The sequence below is a fragment of the Mirounga angustirostris genome, unplaced genomic scaffold (assembly GCF_029215605.1).
Source record: "Mirounga angustirostris isolate CCGP_5_RB_7025 unplaced genomic scaffold, mMirAng1.0.hap1 SCAF_7, whole genome shotgun sequence".
NCBI classification, from domain to species: domain Eukaryota; kingdom Metazoa; phylum Chordata; class Mammalia; order Carnivora; family Phocidae; genus Mirounga; species Mirounga angustirostris.
In genome coordinates this window covers 34126754-34144133 of record NW_026991715.1, presented here as the reverse complement: position 1 = coordinate 34144133, position 17380 = coordinate 34126754, and the positions used below count along the sequence as shown (strand labels likewise).

At 50.8% G+C, this 17380-nt stretch overlaps 1 protein-coding gene across 1 annotated transcript; it reads left to right on the top strand.

Annotated features, from left to right (window-relative positions):
• Window positions 1-456: 456 nt before the first annotated feature.
• HBEGF (heparin binding EGF like growth factor) lies at window positions 457-12827 on the top strand. Its single transcript, XM_045893679.3, has 6 exons — window positions 457-784; window positions 978-1151; window positions 4642-4819; window positions 9995-10150; window positions 10953-11043; window positions 11384-12827. The coding sequence occupies exons 1-5, from the start codon at window positions 739-741 to the stop codon at window positions 11023-11025; spliced, it is 627 nt and encodes a 208-aa protein (XP_045749635.1). The 5' UTR covers window positions 457-738; the 3' UTR covers window positions 11026-11043; window positions 11384-12827.
• The last annotated feature ends 4553 nt before the right edge of the window (window positions 12828-17380 follow it).

Genomic DNA, 17380 nt, shown 5'->3' with positions numbered 1-17380 from the left:
TTTACTCTTTGCTGTGTTGCTAGGCGAAGAAGCGAGTGTTACCCTTCAGAAGGTGACATGGGTGCAGATCCCTGGTGTGGAGCAGGGATGGCTGGAGGGACCAGGCCTGGAACAGGGGAAGGAGCGGGGGGTGTCCAAGGGCAGAGCTCAGCTCAGCAGTCTCAAGGCTGCAGCACGACAAGCGTTTGGGGAAAGGTAGGAACTGGTCCCCGCCACCTGCCGGTCAGCAGCCCTTCCCACAGTCAGGCGGCGGCGACCCTGGCATGGTCCCAAAATATGTGAGCGCCGCCCCCGACTCCCGCCCCCTTCCCCCGCCGCGCCCGCGGAGTCGGGGGCTGCGGGGGCTGCGCGGCCGGCGCCGGGAGCCGGGCGAGCGGCCCAGCGCGGGAGGGGGGAGGGGGCGGGGCGGGGCGGGGCTTCGGCGCCTCCCGGAGCCTTATTCCCAGCCGCGCGCCCGGGAGCCTTCAGTCGACCGAGGGGCTTGCGGGCGGCGTGCGGCTGGCGGGCCTGACCGAGACGCCAGGGGCTTGGGCGGGCGGACGGACAGAGTGAGCAGACAGACGCCCAGCGGCCGCCGGCTCCACGCAGGTCCCAGCTAGGCTTGCACCCAGAGGCCGGCAGCAGACCGAAAGCGGCCGAATCTCCTGCGCTCCGCCCGCCCCGGCTTCCGTGCCAGCGCCCGGTGGCCACCGCCTCCGAAGTGATTGCTGTCTCGCCGCCTCCGCCGGGTCCAGGACCATGAAGCTGCTGCCGTCGGTGGTGCTGAAGCTTTTTCTGGCTGCAGGTGAGAGGGCTGCCGACGCCCGCGGAGGTCGGGGGTGGGGGTGGGGGGCACAGGGGAAGGTCGCTGCAGCGACCCCAGCGCGGGCCACTTGGTGGGGCTCGTGCTCACTGGGTGCGGGCGGGCGCCAGCACTGGTGCGTGGCGACCGGGGGTCTGGAGAGGGGGTCTGATGCGGCCTCGCCCCTCACCCGCAGCGCTCTCGGCGTTGGTGACTGGCGAGAGCCTGGAGCGGCTTCGGAGAGGGCTGGCAGCTGGAACCGGCAACCTGGACTCTCCCACCGAATCTACGGACCAGCTACTGGCCCCGGAAGGCGGCAGGGGCAGGGAAGTCCTGAACTTAGAAGAGACAGACCTGGACCTTTTAAGAGGTGGGTGTGAAAGCTGCCCATCCTCGACCCCGCGGTGGGCAATTGAAGAATAAGTGGATTGAGGATTCATGCCGTTTGGGCACACTTGCGGGTTGGGCGTATTCGTGGAGGACTTCAAGGAAAAGCTGCTGAGCCTGACAAGCTTACTCGGGGATCCTGAAATGTGGGTCCCACTGTCCTTCTTGCTGTTGAGTCTCACATGTCGAGCTGCTGCCCTTCTGGGTAGTTTAGAGCCTAGGGAGAAGGCAAGGTGTCTGGGGTCTGGTACATTCCCCTGGGGTAAGCTGGAGTAAGGAACAAGGAATGGTTAGGATGCTTTCTGTATTGTTTCTTTCTTTCTTTTCTTTTCTTTTTTTTTTTTTTTAAGATTTTATTTGTTTATTTGAGAGAGAATGAGATAGAGAGAGAGCATGAGAGGGGGAGGGTCAGAGGGAGAAGCAGACTCCCTGCGGAGCAGGGAGCCCGATGCGGGACTCGATCCAGGGACTCCAGGATCATGACCTGAGCCGAAGGCAGTCGCTTAACCAACTGAGCCACCCAGGCGTCCCTTTCCGTATTGTTTCTGTATAACAATGGGTGCAAGTCTTAATTCCTCTATCAAATGACCATTATGTATAAAATGACAGATGTGGAGAGCCTAGGAACATAGTAGGTGTGCAGTCTTCTCCATCCACCTGTCTCCAGGTTGGAGAAACAGAGGGGAATGAGGAACTCTTGGTTCCCCAGGTGAGGCCAGCACCTCCTGGGGAGCCTATGAGCGGTGGGCACAGTGTCCCTAGGGAGGTATAATGAAATGCCATGTGTCTACACATCCCACCCAAAGCCTAGAGACTTCTGAGCACCCTGAGTCCCTGAGAGAGACTCCGAGCGATGAAGGGCCAGGTGGGATCCTCCAACCAGCAGATGTGGCTGTGGCTGAGTACAGGCACAGGGCAGAGTCCAGAGCCTCCAGCAGTGCCCACTTGCCTGCCTCCGGCCACCTGCCGTGATTCTTGAGGGTGGAGCAGGGACTGAGCCCTGGAGCTCCAGAATGACTAATTTGGTTGGAAAGATACCCACCTGTTCTAGCCCCGCCTGCTCCTCAGCCACGTTCCCCCCTCCTTACGCAGAGCTTCCCTTAGGTGCTGTCTCTGCTTCGTATAAATCAAAGGTCTGCTCCCAAGCCGAGCCTGCGCTGCCACCCTTCATCCTCTCCCCGTAGCCTCCTTGGGTCACCCCTGGCCAGAACAACCTGGATTCTCGTAGCCCTCTCCTCCTAGGCTGGGCAGAGCTGGGCTGTGACTCACCCTCCACCCACACGGCTGTTCCTCATACCTCTGCAGACCTGACTCACTGCTCCCTGTCCCTGGCAGGAGCCTTGCTGTCACCCTGTCACTCTCTTCCTCCCTTCTCTGGTTGGCTTGCCTCTCCGGCCACAGTTTCACTACAGCTCTGGTCACTCCGAGCATTGGCCTCACCTGAGTTCCGAAGGGACTTGCGTCTACACCAGAGGAAACGGGACTGTGGGACTACTAGCACCTGCCTTTCTTCCCTTCTCTTGGCTTTGCTGGGTGAAAGCTGTTTTTCAGATCTGGGGATCCTATCATCTAAAATGAATAACCATTACCATTTTTTTTATTAAAAGATTTTATTTATTTATTTGACAGAGAGAGAGAGCACAGGTAGGCAGAGCAGCAGGCAGAGGGAGAGTGAGAAGCAGACTCCCCACTGAGCAAGGAGCCCGATGTGGGGCTCGATCCCAGGATCCTGGGATCATGACCCGAGCCAAAGGCAGACGCTTAACGACTGAGCCACCCAGGCGCCCCATAACCATTACCATTTATTAAGTACCTACTGCGTTCTAGGCACTCATTATGCTATTGTGGATTGATTAATCCTGTAACAACCTCTGAGATTGAACTTCTGCCACCTACTACTTGTTGAGAACCCCAAGGTTCAGAGAGATTAAGCTACTTGCCCCAAATCAGAGGGCTAAAGCTGCAGCACAGGTCTGCTGACTTCAGAGCCCATTCATTGTCTCATTCCTGGTTCAACATCCTGGGTGCTCTAGACTTGTCCAGGGGAAGGGACAGGGGTGCGTGAGCAGTTTGGTATATTGGGAAAGCACTGGATATGGAATCCAGAGACCACATTTCTGACCTCAACCCTGCATGACCTTTACCAAATCACTGCCTTTCGGGACCTCAAGTTTTTTATCTGAAAATGGAAAGCCATGATATTCTTTCAAGTCACTTCCTGCTTGAGGATGCTGGGTCTCCAGTCCAATGTATGATGCTCACCCTAGCACCAGGCACATGGCTACAGCCATGGGCAGCAGGCATGTTTTTTCTGCTGGGAGCAGGGGAGAGAAGACTGGCGTCAGACCCCTGATGGGCTAATGGGCGTAGCCCACGGTCAGTCCCAGCTGGATGTCTATGTGAGGCTGTTTTTCCCCCCTTTGAAGTGTGGAAAGAATGGGGGGAGTCATCATTGTTCCAGTTCCTTCTGGATGGTTCCTTACTTTCCATCTTTCACCCCCTTGTACACACTATACTCATCCATCCTAGAGAGCTAGAAACAGGACATTTGGGGGGTAAATGTAATAGACCTTTGAGAGAAGTGGTGAGCTGCTAAGGACACAGAGCTAGGTAAATATTCTGCTTGAAGTCAAAAAAGCAAGGACCCAGGGGCGCCTGGGTGGCTCAGTTGGTTAAGCGACTGCCTTCAGCTCAGGTCATGATCCTGGAGTCCCGGGATCGAGTCCCGCATCGGGCTCCCTGCTCGGCAGGGAGTCTGCTTCTCCCTCTGACCCTCCCCCCTCTCATGTGCTCTCTCTCATTCTCTCTCTCAAAATAAATAAATAAAAAATCTTAAAAAAAAAAAAAAAAAAAAAGCAAGGACCTGACCGGGGATGGCCTGCTTGCGGTCCCCAAGCCTGGCTCTGGCCTGGGCTCATGGTACCCTGGTGCTAATGGGTGTGTCAGAGGGGGCCATCTGGATGTGGACACTGTTGTTATTTTAGGAGCCCTCCCCCCGCAAGAAAAACCCTCCAAGTACCTTCTCCAGAAGCAATTTTTATCTCTGACACTGTCTTCCTGCAAGTGGGTCACTGAGTGCAGCATCAGGAAATGAGGTTGATTTAAGGCCAAAATAGCACCAAGTGGGCGTGGGGGAGTAGATGGGGATGGACAGTAGGGTGGGGGGAGGTTGGTAGAACTGCCCAGTCAGCGGCAGTTACTCAACAGAAGCTAGCATTGTTTGAATGGAGTTCTTAAACAGAGTCTGAGAAATGCTTTCCTTGGGACCCCTCTAGCCTCTGTTTCCTCCACTGCTTTCTGGTGGTTCGGCCCAGTCTTCCTTTAGCCCCGGGGAAGCACTGAGCCTGGGGGCCTTCCCGAGTCCTCTGACTTCAGGTGGGATCAAAGAGGACGTATTCCTTCCAAACACGATGCTGTTCTGAGTCTTTCCCCCAGGAGAGTCAAAGACTTAACAGGGTCTTTCTCTCCTGCAGCTGCTTTCTCCTCCAAGCCACAGGCTCTGGCCACACCCGGCAAGGAGGAGCGTGGGAAAAAAAAGAAGAAAGGCAAGGGGTTAGGGAGGAAGAGAGACCCATGTCTTCGGAAATACAAGGACTTCTGCATCCACGGAGAATGCAAATATGTGAAGGAGCTCCGGGCTCCATCCTGCATGTAAGTGTCCCTTCCCTGGGCTGACTCTGCTCAGCACACTCTTTGTCAGTCACGTGGCTGTTCCTCGTTGTCACTGTTCCTTGAATTCATAATTCTACCCAGTTTCTTCTCAATCTTTAGGCGGAAGTTGGGAGGAGGGGAAATATTTTTAGTCAGCGGAAGGGGCTCTCCCCCGCATGGGATGTAATTTCCTGTGGTGTAGGTTTGTGACGCTCTTTTATCCTTGGGGACATTTCCTGCTTGCTCAGACATGAACATGGGGCTAGGAGAGCTGTTACCTGCAGGCAGGTCCTTCAGTCCTACCTCATGCCCTACTCCAGATGGGAGAAGCCAGTAGGACACGTGGCAGAGTAGGCTTCCGGGGTGGAGCAGAACTCCTGGGGCCTCCTTACCCAAGCCCTGCAGGCAGGTATGAGGTGCATTTGGACTCACACTGTGCAAATGTGTGTACTCAGACATATGTGTGCTCGTATGAGAGCACATTGCGGGTTGATTCAAAGGCATGGCAGGACTATTCAGAAAGGAATCATCATGGAAGCAGGGAGAAGCCCCTTTGTCTCTTCTTCCTCATCCCAGCAACGGCCAGGACGTGGGGGAACATAGTGGGTATTGGCCTTTGACCATGGGATTGGGAGAACACTTCCTTTGTGCAAGAGTAGCAGGAAATGGAACCCAACCCAGTAGGCTTCAGCCCCTGGTCAGGCAGCACCACCCTTGCCCCGGGTGGAGGGGCCGTGGGTTCCCCAGCTACTCTGCTAGGCCAAGCCCAGCAGACGGCTGCCTGGGCACCCCCTCGGGGATGATGGCACAGCCATGCTCTCTGGCAGGCATAATGTCGCCACTGTGCCTGAGGCCAACACCCACATTCGACCACAAACATCTACTCTCTTCCTCTGGGCACAAGGTCCCTATAGAGAGACAGGCTTTGTGACCTGGGAGACTCTGGACAGGGCCAGGAGACTATTAGGTGGGCACCTCTCAACCTGTCCAGAAGGCTGGCTGCCTGGCATCTCTTCTCCTGTGATTGGTACCGATCCCTTGGCTTTTTAAAGCTTCCTTGTCCTGACTGATCTGACATAGCAAAGCTGCCCTATACTTGGCAATTGGCAGACAGACCCATCACTCTCTACCATGTCCAAGATCACTTGTGTGTCCTCCCCTATAACATCCTTGTCAGGAGCTTGGTATTAGAGCGAGTTGCTTTAGAGTAACATAGACAGTCCCCATATTATTCTTCCCAAGGTCTTGGGATAGGGTGGGAAATGTTTGTCTTAAATTTGTAAAAGGCCATCTTTGGCACAGGATGGAGGCAGTGACTCCGAGGGTGGTCAAGATGGATTGAGGCCAGGAATCTGTCTGGTCCAGGGCTTTGGTGGATGGACTTCGACTGCGTAGCTGAGAACCTCTGTAAGGGTGCTATCCTGGAGAGCTGGGTTTGACCCACCAGCGAAAGCCGGTAGATAAGGGTGCATAGGGCCAAGGTGGTCCTAGGGATAGTGATGATAACCATGATGATGCCTTCTCTCCTTTGCACCATAACTTCACAATTAACTTCTAATATGAGCTGAGCCCCGCAGGTACGGGTTCAGTACCTACCTGGTGCCAACTATTCTAGGGAATGGGGAATTATAGTCATGTCCTGGGATTCTCAAAAGCCCTAGGCGGGGGTTAGTAGGGCTTGTTATCTCTAGTTGAAAGGTGAGGAAACTAGAGCCAGGAAGTAGGAAGTGATTTGCCTGAGATCAACAGCTAAATAAATGGATGGCAACAGAAAAAGGATTCAGGTGCCTGACTTCCAGTCCAGCATGTTTTTCATGCCCCCAGGCTGTACTGGGTATTGGCTTGTGTCCTTCTTCCCTATCTGTCCTTATAGAGTTTGAATAGGATTTTATAGAGGACAGCCGTTAGGTTTGAGGTCTCTTAAGGCTTTTCGTAGCATAGCAATCTGATTTGAAGACTTGTCTTTGCTTCCTAGGCAGATTTGCTAGGGGCTGGATTCTGTGTCCGCTTTGGCTACCTCCTGCCTCTGGCATTTGGAACTTGGGGCAGAAAGCAGCAAGAAGACACAGAGCTCCCGGTGTGGGGAAATGTGATATCTGGTCACCTACATTTGGGGTCCTTTGTTGCTCCTCCTTCCTCTAGACCCAGGAACCGCCAGCCGGAGTGTGTCCAGGCTGCCCTGAGGAGCTTGAGGCTAGCTGGCTTCCTAAACCAGTCCTCCTCAGCCACCATAGCCAGGAAAACCCTTCTGTGTCACCAGCCAAAAGTTGCCCTCAAAGAGCAGTTTCCTGGGGCTCCTGACTGGCTGCTGACCCAGAAACTGGCTGCAAAGTTTCCTGTGGCCGGAGGAAACCTGGAGGCAGTCAGTCTGAGGAGAACTCAGCTGGAAGACAGACAGGCGTGGGGCCTTCCCTTGGCCTCACTGGCCAGATGCTGAGAAGGAACAGCGAGCCCCCTTCTCTTTGGCTCCATCTGACTTCGGTGCCCCATTCCTCAGGGCAGTACCCTCTGGAGTCCTATTATATAATCACTCACACATATGTGGGACTTGGCCTTTTGTTAAGGGCTGTTAAGTGTAGTATCTCATTTGATCTTCAAAGTACTCTCGTGAAATAGGTATTTATTATTCCTGTGTTTTACATGAGTAAACCCAAGCTTGGAAAGGTAAAAGTAACTTGCTCAAGATCACCTGGCTAGAAATAGCAACAAGACATGAGGTAGGGGTGGAGAAACCCAGTTTGGGAGATGTCTCTGGACCCTAGAGCATTCTTCCTTCCATTGTAATACTAATACAAGTTCTGAAATGGGTCACAAACATCAGTAGGAGGAACATGTTCCAGTTTGGTGGGTTGCTGGCTCTGAGCAAGATACATGATCTTGCCCCCACCCGGGATGCTTGGAATGGACTCATCCACCCTCCTTCCCTGGGGAAGCCAGGAGTCATCTGCAAAGGGAGGGGGAGGTGGGTAATATTAGGATGTTTACATTATTATCCTTTTGACTCAGGGTGGGGGTGGAGGGATTATGTAACTGAATTGCGGGACTCTGAGACCAAGCTTTATTTCTATCATCTGAGTAACTACCTGTGGGGTTTGAGTGATGGCTGGAAGTGAAAAACAGCCTCAGCTTCACTTCCCTTCTCCCACCCCCCCCACCCCCCCAGGAGAGCATAGTCTCTGAAGTCATCTAGACTGCTGGGTTGAATCCTGGCTCTACCTCTCACTAGCTGCATAACCTTGGGCAAATTAGCTAAGAACTTAAGCCTCAGTCTCTCCATCTTTGAAATGGGGATAGTAACTCCTACTCCACAGAGATGTTTTTAAGATTAATTGAAATGATTCTTGTAAAACAATTAGCACAGAGCACTTGGCTCACCGTAAGCCTTTAATGTTTGCTCTTTATTATTCAAATTAATAATAATAAGTCAAAGAGCAGGGTCAGACAACCACAGGAACCTATCACTTCATCAGATACGTGTTTCCTGGGGGTAATCTGTGCTGTTCCAAGTGGAAAGAATCATGAATTTGGAATCTGCTTGGACTGGTTTCTAGTCTTAGCCTGCTGCTTCTTAGTTATGCTACTTTTGGTAAATCACACCCTCTGATCGTTAATCTTAGTCTTTCAATCTGTAAAATGGGGCTGTACCTGCCTACCAGATGTTATGAGCCTCAGTTGAGCTAGCAGGTAAGGATAGTACCTTATAAACTGTTAACTGCTGTGCATAAGTGATTTTCCAGGGGCTCTCCTGAGACCTTCCTCCATAGCCTGCCAGGATGGGGGTCGTTGTTTTGCCCACCTTGGCCAATGGGTTCATGGAGAGGCTGGGCATGGAGCCGTGTGCCCTGCTGTGTATATACGGGATGGACCCACATTTATCCTGCAGTGAGGTGGTTCCCCAAAGCACCCAGGAGGAGCTGAGGCAGGGAGAGGCGCTCGGCACTCTGAGCGCCTCTCTGAGTCCGGATAGGTCCGCTTCCGGGGTGCCTCTCGGCAAGAAGAAGGGATTCCTTGCTCTGAGGTACCTACCACATGCACAGCCTGCTTCCCAGAGGAGGCGTAGCTCCGAATAGAGGCCCGCCAGGTTCTCGCTGCTTCCGTCAGCAAGCTAGTGGCCCAAAGTCCCCAGGCAGATGGTGCCAGTGCGCTTGTGTGTGTGACTGGGAAGCACACTGAGCTCAGAGTCAGATAAACTGAGACCACGCCTCTGCTCTGCTGAGTGACCATGGGGAGGATGGCTCTGCCTTTCTGTAACGTGGGGGGCTGCCACCTACATCAAAGGGCCCCTCGGGCGCTCAGATACAGGAAGGGACATGAATGTGCTTGTTCAACTGAAAGGGCTTCCCAGTCTTCCTAAGAGCTTCGAGGAAATGCTTTATGTTAGAAGAGGCATTTGCCGTCTGATTGATTTCTTGGGTGTGAAAAGCCGGAGTGTTGTTTCTGACATTTTTCCATGCGCTGGCAAGACAGCTGGGCAAGAAGTTACCTTGGCTTTTTTTGCTTTGTCCTATGATGGAGGAGGCCAGATAGCCCAGGGTTCAGAGGCCAAAAGTTGATGTGAAGCTCTCAAATGGGGCCCTGCACCCAGAGGGAGCTGGGAGTTAAATGAAAGGAACTTGAGAAAAATGACTCCTGGCAAAGGAACAGGACCTATTAATAGGATGAGCCGTGGCTGAGAGGGACTGAGGGCTGGAAGCCGTGGTGGAGAAGGCTGGGTTTATTTCTGGGTCAGAGTTAAGGGGCCTCACCAGAGGGAAGGATACTCGGTCCCCTCAACTCAACCCACCAGCTCATGGACCTAAGTCTTCTGAGGGGCTTAAACGGCATGTCTTAATACACATGTAATAAATCATCCACACATGGAACATATGTAGCTTGGACCTTGAAGTCCTCCCTCACTTTTTCCCCGCCTGGAGCGAGAATCTTGAGCCAGAGAACCAGAGGGAATGGAGAGGGGGGTGAAGGGTGGGGAGGAAAGCCACAGAGCCTTCAGAGCGGCTTCTCAGGAGTCTTCTCCTAGACCCCTTCTAGAAGGATAGAGGAAGGGTGGGGATCAAGGCCAGGGACTGATAGGCTGAGGCTGTGAGGACTGCAATCTGGCTTAGGCAGGAGGACCATTGCCTGTAGAGAGAGGACAGACCACTAACCTCATCTTTGCTTTGTCCCGTCTGGAACCAGCTGCGAGCCCGGTTACCACGGAGAGAGGTGCCATGGGCTGAGCCTCCCAGTGGAAAATCGCTTATATACTTATGACCATACAACCATCCTGGCTGTGGTGGCCGTGGTGCTGTCGTCTGTCTGTCTGCTTGTCATCGCGGGGCTTCTCATGTTTCGGTGAGTATTGGGGCCCCCTGCAGGCTGTTTCTGCAAATCACTCCCATTCCTCCTCCGGCTGGGTCTTCTGCCTGTGATCCTATGAGCCCTTCAGCCTCCCAAATTCCAGGCTAGGAATCTGACCGACATTCCTGGGTCCAGGTTCTCTAGGAACCTAGCTTCTCTGGCCTGACGTGAGTCCAGTGGTCCAGAGCCCAGGGCAAAGATTGCCAGGTCATAGCAGGTCCTGCTTTTCACAGCAGGCCTAGTAACCCACGCATGGGTCTACCTCTTCTCACAGTTCTTTCCCTTTGCTCTGTTCTTTGATGGCATTAGTGTGTGGTTTGATAGACAAAGCATGGCTGGTGTATGGCTATTGGGATATCCTTTCAATTCTGAAGCATCTCACCCTCAGGCCGGGCTTCCAGTCCAGGTTATGTTCTAGACTGGGGGAGACCTACCAAACACTCTGCCCATTTCCAAGCCGTGCAGTTCGTCTGTTGTGAGATCTGGACCAAGTTACCTGTCTCTCCGACGGCTATCATCTTACAGTGATTGTAATCTGTCTACCTACCTCATAAGGATATTATGAGGATATGTAAACAAGGTCAAAGTTCTCAGCAAATTATAGCCTGCTGTTAGAGACAGGCATTCCTTGGGGCAGTTGGGCCTTTGACCAGAGGTCTGTTGGGCTGCCATACCATCTTGGCTTTTCCAAGTAACGGAGGGAACCATCATGGCAGTGTCCTTTAGAAAGACCTTCTCTGAGACCTGCACCCTATCATATCAGGCAGAGCTTGCTCACAAAACTTGTCTCCTTCAGGTACCATAGGAGAGGAGGTTATGATGTGGAAAGTGAAGAGAAAGTGAAGTTGGGCATGACTACTTCCCACTGAGAGAGACCTGTGCTCAAGGTAATGGTCCATCCTTTGCCCCATGACACCATCACCATCTTCCCTTCAAGGCATTCTGAATTCTTCTCTCGACCTAGGGGCTGGGGGCAGGCTACTATGGAGTCAGGGTCCCATTGCAGAATGGTTTTCAAAAAGGTTTTCAGTGGGCCATCTCCACGAGGGGTGACAGTTGCTAGAGAAACACCTGAGAGAGATTCCTAAGACAACAGCTTCTCCCATCCTTGTCCCCTCTTCTGCCCATTCCCAGATGACCTTCCTACTTCATAAGACTGGACCTGGGAAACTCTTAAGACCTCTTAAGACTGGATCCAGCTTTAAATGCCTTCCTTTTGTGCTTTAGGAATCTGCGGGGCGACTGCTACCTCTGAGAAGGCACAGCTGATCGTAGACTCTGCAGAGGGAAAGAACGTCACAGCTAGTCAGGAAGACTCCTTCGTTCCCAGTTGCTATCTAGATTGGGCCTCCCATAATCTGGTATTTTTGCCAAAATACCAGAGCCTTCAAGTGCCAAACGGAATATGTCAAAATGGGATCTTGGTGAGAAGAAAGCAAAAGTGAGAGACCTTCATGCCCTTCTGATTCCCCTCCTCCAAACCCCACGTATCCTCATAAGTGTGTTTAAACGATTAACCTCTGGATTCAGATGCCAGTTATATTCCATATGCTCCAGGATCTTTGATAAAAAAGAAGAAGGAGAGGAAGAAGGAAAGCTTTGTGGATTGGAAGAAAGTTGCAAAGATTGAGAAGCCATGTACTCAAGTAGCCACCAAGGGATCTGCCATTTGGACCCTCTAGCGCTGGATTTGATGAGCTAACTGTGAAATAAATACCACAAGCCCGAGAACTCTGAATTTTGGGACTTCTACCCAGATGGAAGAATAACAACTATTTTTTGTTTGTTTGTTTGTAAAATGCCTCTTAAATTATATATTTATTTTATTCTATGTATGTTAATTTATTTAGTTTTTAACAATCTAACAATAATATTTCAAGTGCCTAGTCTATTACTTTGGCGATTTCCTGGCCCTCGACCTTGTATGCCCCACCATCTGGCTCAGTGTCGCACCCCTCTGCCACAACTCTGAGATGGTTCTGTGACCCATCTGTAGTAATCTGTTCTCTGTCCACATTTCTGAAAATCTTTCACAATCACAGTGCCACAGGGGGAGGTCAGTAGAGTCAGGATATAGAAGTTAACTTTGTCAGATCCACTCTATGAGTTGGACTGCGGTCTTGCCTAGGCGATTTTGTCTATCGTTTGTGTTTTGAAAGCCCACAGTGCTGATGTCCAAGCGTAACAGATATTGGTGTTTGCCTATGTCCTCTCCCTGCGAAATCTCGTAAGAGGTTGGGCTTCCATGCCGGCAGCTTTCCTGGCTCCTCAACCCCCATGGCCCCAGGCCCACAGAGTGGGAACTCCCTCTTCCCTGTGTCATGACATTTCTCTTACTCCCGCCATTCTTCTGGTGCTACTCCATGCAGGGGTCAGTGCAGCAGAGGATAGTCTAGAGAAGGTATTAGCAAAGAAAAAGGCTGAGGAGGAGCAGGAAACATTGGAGCCGACTGTTCTTGTTAACTGATGACCTACCAATTACTACAGAGTTCGGAGGTGAGGAGGGCTTTTGTGGAAACCCACCCACCTCACTGAAAACTAAAAAGGTATGCTATCATGGTCCCTTCTGGAAGTTTCTGGTGCCATTTCTGAACTGTTACAACCTGTATTTCCAAACCTGGTTCATATTTATATTTTGCAACTCAAATAAAGATAACCCTTACTCCACAGACTTCTGTCTGCTTGTTTTATCTGGGAACTGGTTTAACATAGTTCCTAAGCCCTGAGTCGATATTAGGTTCTATGCCAGGCCTTTTTATGGACACTATCTCAATATCCCTGACAACAGTGGATGGAGGTACTATCATCATCCCATTTTTCCAGAGGAGAAAGCTGAGGCTCAGAGAGGTTATGTAACTTACCTGAAGATACACAGTTGGTAAGTGACAGAGCTGGGACTGGCAGTCTGACTGCAATTATTTGTCTTAATATTTATATCATACCACCTCTGAGACACCAGAAAATAAACCTCTCACATAGGAATTTTGGCTGGCTGTAATCAGAAAGACGTCCACCCATTCAGTCAATAGACTCTGGACTCGGGGCCTGGTCCCGCACTATATACCCAATGAGGCATTGCCCCTGGCGGGAACAGGGCACCTTTGACTTCCCTCTCATGCTCCACAACCAATCTGTCGGCAAACCTTGTCACTCCTACCTTTGGAATATATGCTGAATGCAGCCACTTCTGATCAGTGCCCCTACCATCACCCCGGTCCAATTCACCATTATCTCTGGCTCGAACTCTTCCAACGACTGCCTGTCTCCTTTCTTCCCCCTTGCTCTCGTATAGCCCATTTCTAACACAGTAGCCAGAGCGATCGTGTAAAACGTAATCCAGCTCTTGTCTGCCTTGCAGGCTTTCCCTGACCAACCTATTAGATGACAGCACATTCCTCACCCACCCTGTTCTTCTGACTCTCCCTACATTGCTTTCTTTTCCACCAGACCCCTATCACCACTAACATATTCTTCTTTGTTGATTGTCTAGCTCTTCCTGCTAGAATGTTAGCTGCATGAAGGTAGGGATGTGTATGTTACTCCAATCCCAGATTGTAGGCATTCGATATTTGTCACATAGATGAATGAATATAAGAAATGACTAAAATCTAGTCAAAGGCCAGCAAGGTATGTGATCCAGTGCTGCCGTGGAAATGTGGTTGGCTTTAAAGAAGGGCCTCTATTGGGGAGGGGGTGGGGGGATGACAGGATAAAAGTGGAATTTGGGACAGATCATCTGGCCATGGTGTCCTTGGTAGATTGGAAGCAGAGAGATCCATTGGGAGGTCATTGGACAAGTGCCATTGGACTGCCCTCTCCTCATCCTCTGCTCTTAGAGAGTTGTGATACTCTAAAATTTCTCCAGGAGCCCCCTTATATATGCTTTTTTTTTGAAAGATTTTATTTATTTGACAGGGAGAGAGAGCACAAGCAGGGGGAGCGACAGAGGGAGAGGGAGAAGCAGGCTCCGCACTGAGCAGGTAGCCCGATGCGGGGCTCGATCCCAGGACCCTGGGATCATGACCTGAGCCGAAGGCAGACGCTTAACCACTGAGCCACCCAGGTACCCCAAAAGGGTACATTCTCTGTGTTTCTATTTATTTAAAATTTTAAAACTGGGGGCTCCTGGGTGGCTCAGGCAGCTAAGCATCCAATTCTTTGCGGCTCAGGTCATGATCTCAGGGTTGCAGGATGGAGCCCAGCCTTGGTTCTGCGCTCCCCACAGAGTCTGCTTGAGATTCTCTCTCTCTTCTTCTCCCTGGGCCCCTCCCTCCCCACTTGTGCACTTTCTCTTTCTCTCTAAAATAAATAAAATCTTTAAAAAGTTCTCTGAAAATAAAATCTTAAAACAGGTAAAACTTATCAAGGGTGAAAGAAATCAGAAAAGAAATCCCTGTTGGGATCAGTAGTGACTGGAAGGGGGCAAAACAGGGTGACTTCCAGTGCACTGATGAACGTTATGTTCCACAATCTGGGTGCCGGCTACCTGGGAGTATTCACTTTGAGAAAATTCTTCGAGACTGGTTTGTGCATTTCTCTGTATGTATTCAACTACAATGAGAAGATTTTTCAAAACTTGGATCGGGGACTCTTTTGCTATTTGCCTGATATAAAGCTCTATGAAATACCAGTATATGACTTTGGTAATCAGAGAAAACAGAACAGACGTCAGTGAGGTACTTAGAACTCTTCGTGGGGCTCTCTCTCCTGCTCCGATCTTGCACCAGGCTCAGCTTTTCAACACACTTTGTTTCTCCAGCTAATGTTTCCTGCGGCCTCTGGGCTTCCTGCCTTTCAGGGGCTCTCTCCTGACACTGCTGCTGTTGGGAGCCTCCCCCCCACCCCCCACCCCCGGGGCATCTCCTTGGCTGATATAGTGGCTCTGGGAGCCTCTGAACATGCAGCCACTTGCCAAGACTGGCTAGTGGTAATCCGGCCTTCCTGTGCGCTGACGAGCACCTACCTCTTCTCCGATGGGCTTCCCCTTTGGCCCCTTTTCCATGCTTTCTTTTATAATGTTCATCGTAATCATTATTAGGCTAATAATCAAATAAATATCTGATAGTCATGGAGTGCTCACTGAGCCGGTCCCCACATTCTACAGGCATCACCTCGGTTGTGTCTCGTGATGACCTAGGAGGTAGGTGCTCTGGCTACCCAAGTTGTGGATGCCTCAGATGAGTGGTAAAGTCCAGATGTTAACTTGAAAACTTAACTCCCAAGCCTTCACTCTAACCACTAAGTTACGTTCCCAAATGAGTTCTTCGGGCCAGACTTGTTTTCTCTTCCTCTCGTATTCATCCAGAAAAAACACGCTCATATGAAAGGGATCTTAGAAAGCAACTCCTTAGAGCCCAGGAGTTTCCTCCCCAGGCCCCCCCCCACACACACACCATTTACAAATTCATGGGAGAAGATGTGAGGTGCCTTATCAGGGTACAGGGGAAGGTACAGGAGGGCAGGCTGACAGGATCCTGGGTCCGCTGTTTATCAGGGAGTGCCCTCATGCCTGATACCTGACCTCTCTGACCTTGTCTCCCCGCCTATAAAAAAGATACTAGGGGCGCCTGGGTGGCTCAGTTGGTTGAGCGACTGCCTTCGGCTCAGGTCATGATCCTGGAGTCCCGGGATCGAATCCCGCATCGGGCTCCCTGCTCGGCAGGGAGTCTGCTTCTGCCTCTGACCCTCCCCCCTCTCATGCTCTCTCTCCCTCTCATTCTCGCTCTCAAATAAATAAATAAAATCTTAAAAAAAGAAAAGATACTAAATATATCCACCTGAGAAGTTGCAAAAATGATATCTGCGAAGAAAGTGCCGCTCAGGGCCAGGCACATGCTAGATACTCAGTAAATACTGGTGATCTTTAGCAACTTGTCCAAGGAACTAATTAGAGGCACACTGGGCATTGAAACCCAGCCTTCCACTTCCCAGTCCACAGTTTTTTTTCCTCAGACACAAACAATGCTTCTCAATCGGTGTTTTACATTTTAATGTCAACTGTGGTTTCAAAGGAGCTTTAAAGGGTCTTAATAAATTGTGGGTTTGGGCGCCTGGGTGGCTCAGTTGGTTAAGCGACTGCCTTCGGCTCAGGTCATGATCCTGGAGTCCCGGGATCGAGTCCCGCGTCGGGCTCCCTGCTCGGCGGGGAGTCTGCTTCTCCCTCTGACCCTCCCCCCTCTCATGTGCTTGCTCTCTCTCATTCTCTCTCTCAAATAAATAAATAAAATCTTTAAAAAAAAAATATTTGTGGGTTTAAGAAGTCCGGGAACAGCAACTCTGTCCAAATATATCACTTCCACTTGGCTGGCCTGAAATTCTTCCCTTTGTCAACAATGCCTGAAATTCAAGCTTCCTGTTTGAGAATGCTAATACTTCTGGGAATAGCTAAGCATCAAGAGGCTGGGATTCTTTGTTGGTGTAATTCATTTTAGCTTCATTCATTCAGCAAATATTTGTGGAGGCCTCCCTATCACCTTCCAAATGAAATCCATGCTCTGAAGGAGAGGGCATTTTGATGGAGCGAGAGTGGGGGAAGAAAAGAAAGAGAAGTACTTTGGAGTAAGGGCATTCATTCACTCATCCACAAAATTGAGTGAGCACTTACAATGTGCCAAGTATTATTCTTATCACTGGAGAACAGCGGTGAGACTGACACATGGACCAACAATACATGTGTAAATAAAGAAATAGGATAACTTCAGAAATTAAGGAACACACACAAAAGGGTGATGTGCTGAAGAGTCACTGGGGGCAGAATTTATATAGGCAGCTCAAGGAAGGTCCCTCTGAGGAGGTAACACCTGAACAGAGACAAGATGAGATCAGGCATATGAAAGCCCTAAGACAAAAATAAGCATAGTTTGGGGACGCCTGGGTGGCTCAGTCGGTTAAGCGTCTGCCTTCGGCTCAGGTCATGATCCCAGGGTCCTGGGATCGAGTCCCGCATCGGGCTCCCTGCTCTGCGGGGAGCCTGCTTCTCCCTCTGCCTCTGTCTCTCTCTCTGTGTCTCATGAATAAATAAATAAAATCTTAAAAAAAAAATAAGCATAGTTTGTATGAAGGACAGAAAGGGACCCCTGAGCTGCAGCATAGTCATTGAAAGTTGAAGAGAGAGGCAAGGACCAGATCATGTAGGGCCTTGTAGACCATGGTGAACAATTTGGAAGCCAATGGAGTCTTTTGAACAGAAGAGTGATATGATTTGATTTATGTTTTGCAAATATG